Here is a 6494-nt window from a genome sequence, read left to right on the forward strand (position 1 = left end):
TTTGGCTGTAGCGGTAGTTATTGTACACAAGGCACTTGCCATTTCTGCAGATAAGCCATGTCTGTGCTTTGTGCTACGTTGCTCAGCTTTTAACAGTTTGGGGAGTGAGCATGCAGTTTGCTCATGATTCTCACACGACCACCCCAAGAAACTTGGGGGGCAAGCGCTGTCACCCCACACCCGTCCCGTGCAGGCCATCAGAGAAACTGGAAGCTATGAGAATGAGCACTAGCTGGTGGTCAGGGGTGGTACTGCCGCGGGTTGGCTGTCGCGGACAAGTGAAAGATGAATGGGTGCCAATGGAGTTTCCTACAACCATAATTTGTATCTATTTGTATAATTTTTTGCCCAGAAATATTAATATTCAGTTTGAAGCTAGAAATAATAAGAACACATTTGAGTATCGTTTAGAATCTTTTGCGCTACTAGATCATTATACTGGGTCGGCAAGCTGAATTTATGAGGCCAAATCACTCAGAGTCTCTGTCTCTTCCAAGTGTAACATGATGATACTGATGTGTGCCTTTAAGCCTCATAATTTAGTCTGCCGTGCGCTGGTGCGCCATGTGACCATTGGGCACCAATTGGCAATATTAGGCACATCTATAAAAGCTTGGCACAGCCCCCTCGTAGGGAAGCGGCAGATTGATTGTGTGCTCGTGGCAAGTGTGCCTTTGCTGTGATTGGTGTCGCTGAGTCGAATCCGTGTAGGGCCCTTCGCGGGAGAGGTATTCCATGGAGTTGTGGCCTATTACGGAGGTGCGACTGTGTGGAGCGACCAACTTGGTGGCCGTGCCGGCTCCCATATTTGGGTATGTAGCCGTCGCCTGTCCTATCGCATAGCTAGATTTTTATTGCACAGGTGCTCAGGCACCGATGCGTTTCGAATCGCGCACGACTCTTTTTTCTTTTTCTTTTTAAAGTGTCACGGTGTTTTCAAGTTGGACACTGCGAGTCGAAGCGAGTTGGTGTGTGGAAAAAAGTAAAAAGCAGTGTTGCCTCGGGACCCTCCGTATGCCATTGTTTTTTTTGTTTGTTGCCATATTACATTAGACATTATAAGTAACCTAAAAGTCAAGTTCTGTGTGCATCATACCAGAGCTCTATGTCGGCAACGTTGTTGCTTTAACAGTTTGCCTGCAGGATATCGGACCAGCGCAGCAGGGGAAAATAGGCTTCAGTTTGGTGTTCTTATTTCGGACCAGCGCAGCAGGGGAAAATAGGCTTCAGTTTGGTGTTCTTATTTCCTCATAATATCTTAACCCTCTGAGGTCTAAGGCTTTTCAGAGGCTTTTAGGCTGCTTGCACCACCCTGACATTTTCAGGTATTTTCATTTCATACATATATATTTGGAACCTGGAAGGCCTGAGGTTTCTAATGGTGTGACTTATATGTTTCAATGACAAAAACTCACAGAGTTACAGATTTGTTTTTGGAGACAACTTGCCCTCTGAAGGGCACTCAGACCTCAGAGGGTTAAGTGGTCGACATAGTTCATATTAAATAGGCTACATTAATAGACAGTTGTGTGTGCTTTTGCCAATTTCAATGGCACACCGCTCAGATGCCATGTGAAAACCCACTCAAATTATATTTTTTAAAATAAATTGCTGCGTGCCAGTAAGCCCTCTCCAGCGCAATCGCCTTGTTGGTGTCGAGACTCTGCAATATAAAAAATAGTCCGCGTGAATGTCGTCATGAAGCAATGATGCGTTAGCCTGGTCCTGACCATCCCATAATACTACCATTTCATTTCGTATTTATGGTCTGGCATTTGTTTGCTCTGAAGCGATTGTAGGAAGCAGGAAGTTTGCACTAAGTTATGGTTTGAAATTATTGGACACCTCTCACCCAATCGCTGGCAGTTACTCAACAACAACATAGCGCAGACCAATGGCTCTGGCGCAGATGTGTACGTCATTGTCACGAGCGTCCTCCCCCTTTCGCCCCCACGTGGGGGGCGTATTCGCTTATTTGCTGTTTTCTGGGGGGGCGTTGCGATCAAAATTCTACTGCTCCAGGCACTCCACAGAGAAGCACGGCCAGACTACAGTAGTGGAGCCAATCCTTTGGCGGAAGTACGTAGGATGGCTCGCGAGGCTAATGATGCGTGGGGATAAAAGGTGTCGGAATAGCGACATGTAGGAACAGCGGTGTGTCGGAATAGCGGTATGTCGGAGTAGCGGTTGCCCCCCGCTGCACCAGCTGCAAGACACATCAAATGAAGACTTTTTTCTCACTTTTTTGTTCAGCACCAGGGATTGTGCCTAAGCAAAGCCACAAGCACATACTGTATAACAAAGAGGCAATTATTTTAAAATTTATTGGTGAAATGTACAGTCATGTTGACCCTAAAGGAGTGCATTATTTCGTTCTTCTAAATAGCTAAATATATTGTGGTAAAATATATACTGTATGCTGAATATACAGTAGACCTATGTCACTCAATTAGGCCTACATCATTTTTTCTGATCATAATAAGACAAGACCTAATGTGTCTGTCACTACAGACAGTGTGTGTGTGTGTGTGTGTGGGGGGGGGGGGGGTTGCTCCTCTAGCACAGATCACACCAGCCTGGTGATGAGTGTTTGAGTTGGGCACCAGTTGCCATATATCAAGTAAGACACATAAGACTGTCCAAAACATGCTGGCATACATTTCTTTATTTATTGCAGCAGATGGGATGCTGACACTAATAGATGTGTAAAACAGTTCACAATACTTTTTGTCATTATATAACTAAAAATGCAGAAGCAGAGATGTCTAGCTGTAGCTTAGGCTGAGAGAAGTGTCTGTCAAAAGTGAGCAGGCTAAGTCTAGAACAGGGTTGTCAAACTCAGGCCCAGAGGCCAAATCACATACAATCACATGCATCACTAATATAGGCCTACAGTAACATGACGTGAACATGAGATTTGAAGTGTCATAGGAATTTAAGTGGGCAAGATTTTTGGGGGGGTCTATTTTGACTTTATTTGACAGGGCAGAGTGAGAGGTGGACAGGAAGCAAATTGGGAGAGAGACGGGGAGGGGTCGGCAAAGGACCCAGGCCGGGAACCGAACTCAGGTCAACCGCATGGCAGGCGAGTGTCCCACCGGTTGGCCACATGCAATCACATACATCACTAATATACAGTAACATGACGTGAACATGAGATTTGAAGTGTCATAGGAATTTAAGTGGACAGAGGCCAATGTATAACATCTCCCACTCATACAACAGAACATGTTCTTGCACATTTAAACTACCACACAAGAGAGTTTCTGAAGATTTCCTTTGTGTTTTAAGCGCGTGTGTGCACAATTTCAGGCCATTTAACAAAAAAAACATTGAGTTTGCTCCACAATAAAATGATTAGTAATGCAGATCTGACAATGATAATGTGCCGTTTAGGGCCTAGTCGATAGGATAGACTGGCAAGATTACAAAAGGAGCTGAATTTTGACCTCCATAACTGGCACCAGGGCTGAAAAATGGATAGATTTTCTCAGTGAAGGAGGCATGGGTAAATGAGTAGATATGATCCCAGCAATCTGCATCATAAAAGGAGACCAGACCTGCATCATAGTCCACAAACACCCCCACCCTTTGGAGCTCCCCCTTCAGGGAGAGGAGAACATCGGGATCATCCGCAGCTATATAAGTCCCATTTGTCCGCAATATTGTCCAGAATCCATATACAGGTGCCAATCTTATCTGTCCCTTTCTGTTAATGGACTCCTTGGCCACTCCTATATCCCACAGAGTCTGCCTCTTGACCAGAACTTCATAGTAGAATTTGCCAGAGGAGAACCCCTTTCTTCCCAACACATTGCTGTTGATATTAAACCTCTTTGGAGTGTCTGGGAGATTCTGTCTTCTGTCTGCATACTTCACTTGTTTCCCATCAGGAGACACAATGAGATTGGGATGTGCTGTGTCGGGATCCAGGATCACATTCACTGGTTCACAGTGGGAATAAAAGTTAGGACTATTGAAACTAAATGCATTCAAAAGTTATTCATATACATTCGTTTTTAGCTGTACTCAAACTTAGTAACTTCTCTAAATCTGTTGAATATATTGAAATTCTAAATCTGTTGAATATGTTGTAATTCTGTTTTAAAGTGAAACATAAGCAGCGATGACATGCTTAGATAACAAAAATAGCCTACCTGCATGATTCTTAATGCTTTTCATGTCGTGGGATTCTGAGGATGAGAACGGAAAAAAACACACATCATAATTATTCAACACATTTTGTATTTCAACAAGTTATTAGTGTGGTGAAGAGCATTTTTATCACCTTAGAATCATCATCTAGATCAGTGATTCCCAATCTTTTTTGTCCTGTGTACCCCCTAAGCATCTTTGTCACATGATGAGTACCTCTCCTTCATGCTCTATATCTGTTTGTCTGTCTATCCCAATGTGATTACACTCCAAATATTTGTTAATATCACATTTTCCACGTACCCCCTGATTAGACTGGGTGTGAAAATACCCTTTACTTAGTTTCCTGCTGTTCCCATGTAACCTCATGCAGTGGATTAGATTGTCCACTGGGAGGCAGTGCAGGACTTGTAATGTGTTGTGTAGCCCCATAATGCACGCTGTGCCTCCAGAGGCATGCTGTAATGTCATTGAAAAGATAACAACCATAGTACTACACTACTATGACATAACACAGGGCCTAGTAATGCACTATGACTTGGTCATTGCCATTCTGATAACATCACATTTATATAAATCAATAAGCCATGAGAGGCCGTGGGTTATGCTCGATTGATAACGGGCAAGGGGAGTGGGGTACGATGCAAGTGGCTTATTGCTTATCTAACACTCTTACACTTAATCGCTGACCAAGTTTCTTTAAAAACACTTAAATAACAATTAATTTGGTCCGTGACATTCAGTTGACAAGTGGAGGAAGTGATTGTCTTTGCAATCACACTGATACCCCAACCACAGATGGGTGCAAAGATGTGCTCTTCTTGCAGACTCCCTCCCCCAACTGCAACATATTCTCATATTCTACCGACGTAGATGCGCTGGTCTAACTTAGATGCGCATAGAATCTTCAGGTGGAAGGTGTAGATTTACGTTCGATTGAACACGGCTATCAGCCATTTTGCATGCACAGTCATGGAATATCATGGAATTTTCTTAACAGTTGTGTAAAGGCAGAAACGTATTTGTTTGGTGTATAACATTGTTTCTTACTGGTTATCCTAAAACGCTTCGCCAGAGACTGTTTGGTTTCATGCTGTTATGTGCAACATTCTAGAATGCAATGAGCCCACTGAAGTCTGGCGGTGGCTCGGCGTCGGCTCTAGGGGTGAAAATAATCTTTTTAAAAAACAAATTTACGTCATTTTTTCACGGAAGTAGTCATGGAAATTCTGCTTTTTGGATCTGGAAAATCATGGAAAATCATGGAATTTTATATCTGAATTAGAGTGGGAACCCTGGAAGATGCAGTGAAGTCAATGTAGGCCTACTTGGTTACTGCCCCCCTCTGCTTTATAGGTCAAGACTAAGCCCCCCACACTTGGGCTTGCATGCCCATGGGGACCCCGGTTCGAGTCCGGACGGGTCCAACCCTGCCCCATCTCTCTCTCCACACTCACTTCCTGTCACACATTCACTGTCCTATCTGAAATAAAGGCCCAAAAAGCCCATAAAAATATCTTTTTTTCTTCTCTTTTTTTAAAATTACCCACACAATAAAAACGATACAAGAAAATACAATTCTCCATAAACAAAACATCCTTGGGACATCACAGAGCAAAATCTTGTAATTAATTCTGTACTCACCTAGTTCCCAAATACGCCTCAGTAGCTCATCTCTCTCAGCATTGAACTTGGTCTCCAGCTGGAAATGGAGATTAGAGTGAGATATTCAACGGAGTGTGATATGGATTCCACCAACACAGCTGCATGTCACAAAATGTCACATTAAACATGCCAAAATGATTTTTCACCTCTGGTGAAGTTGCTGTTTTGAGTCTATACCTGCAATTTATCTGCTGCTATTTTGATGTATTGATGTATTTTGAGACTTGTGATGACAGCCAAGAAGAGAACACAGACCACAACCAGTTTGTAGCGACCTGAGGAGAAAAAAGTGTTTTTGAACACATGACATAGGAGTTTATATAGCCTATATAATGTATAATGTTATAATATGTAATGTATATAAAAGTCCCGTATTGAAAATAATGCAGACTTACGGTATTGTCCGCCTGAGTTATCTTGGGTTTTGCCATGCTCAGTCCGCTGCTGAGATCTTTGAGGAACCTCAGTCATAGAAATGTTTTCAGCTATGGTACTATATAGTGTTGTGGTGTTGGAAAAATTGTCGTTTTCATACATTTCAGATATGTTTATATCTCTGTGTGTGTGTGTGGTCTCTGAAGTGTGAAGGTGGTCTGGTGTGGGTGGGGGAAGAGTGGCCTCTATATATAGAGAACATGACAGGAAGTTACAGCTACTACACAGCGACTTTTGAA

At 43.0% G+C, this 6494-nt stretch overlaps 1 protein-coding gene across 1 annotated transcript; it reads right to left on the reverse strand.

Annotated features, from left to right (window-relative positions):
* Positions 1-3399: 3399 nt before the first annotated feature.
* On the reverse strand, positions 3400-6251 carry LOC134442995 (E3 ubiquitin-protein ligase TRIM39-like). The gene is made up of 4 exons (XM_063192936.1): positions 6216-6251; positions 5800-5857; positions 4158-4193; positions 3400-3944 (listed from the first exon to the last, which is right to left on the reverse strand). The coding sequence occupies exons 1-4, from the start codon at positions 6249-6251 to the stop codon at positions 3400-3402; spliced, it is 675 nt and encodes a 224-aa protein (XP_063049006.1).
* Between the last annotated feature and the right edge of the window lie 243 nt (positions 6252-6494).

Source organism: Engraulis encrasicolus, unplaced genomic scaffold (genome assembly GCF_034702125.1).
Source record: "Engraulis encrasicolus isolate BLACKSEA-1 unplaced genomic scaffold, IST_EnEncr_1.0 scaffold_27_np1212, whole genome shotgun sequence".
In the NCBI taxonomy this organism is placed as follows: domain Eukaryota; kingdom Metazoa; phylum Chordata; class Actinopteri; order Clupeiformes; family Engraulidae; genus Engraulis; species Engraulis encrasicolus.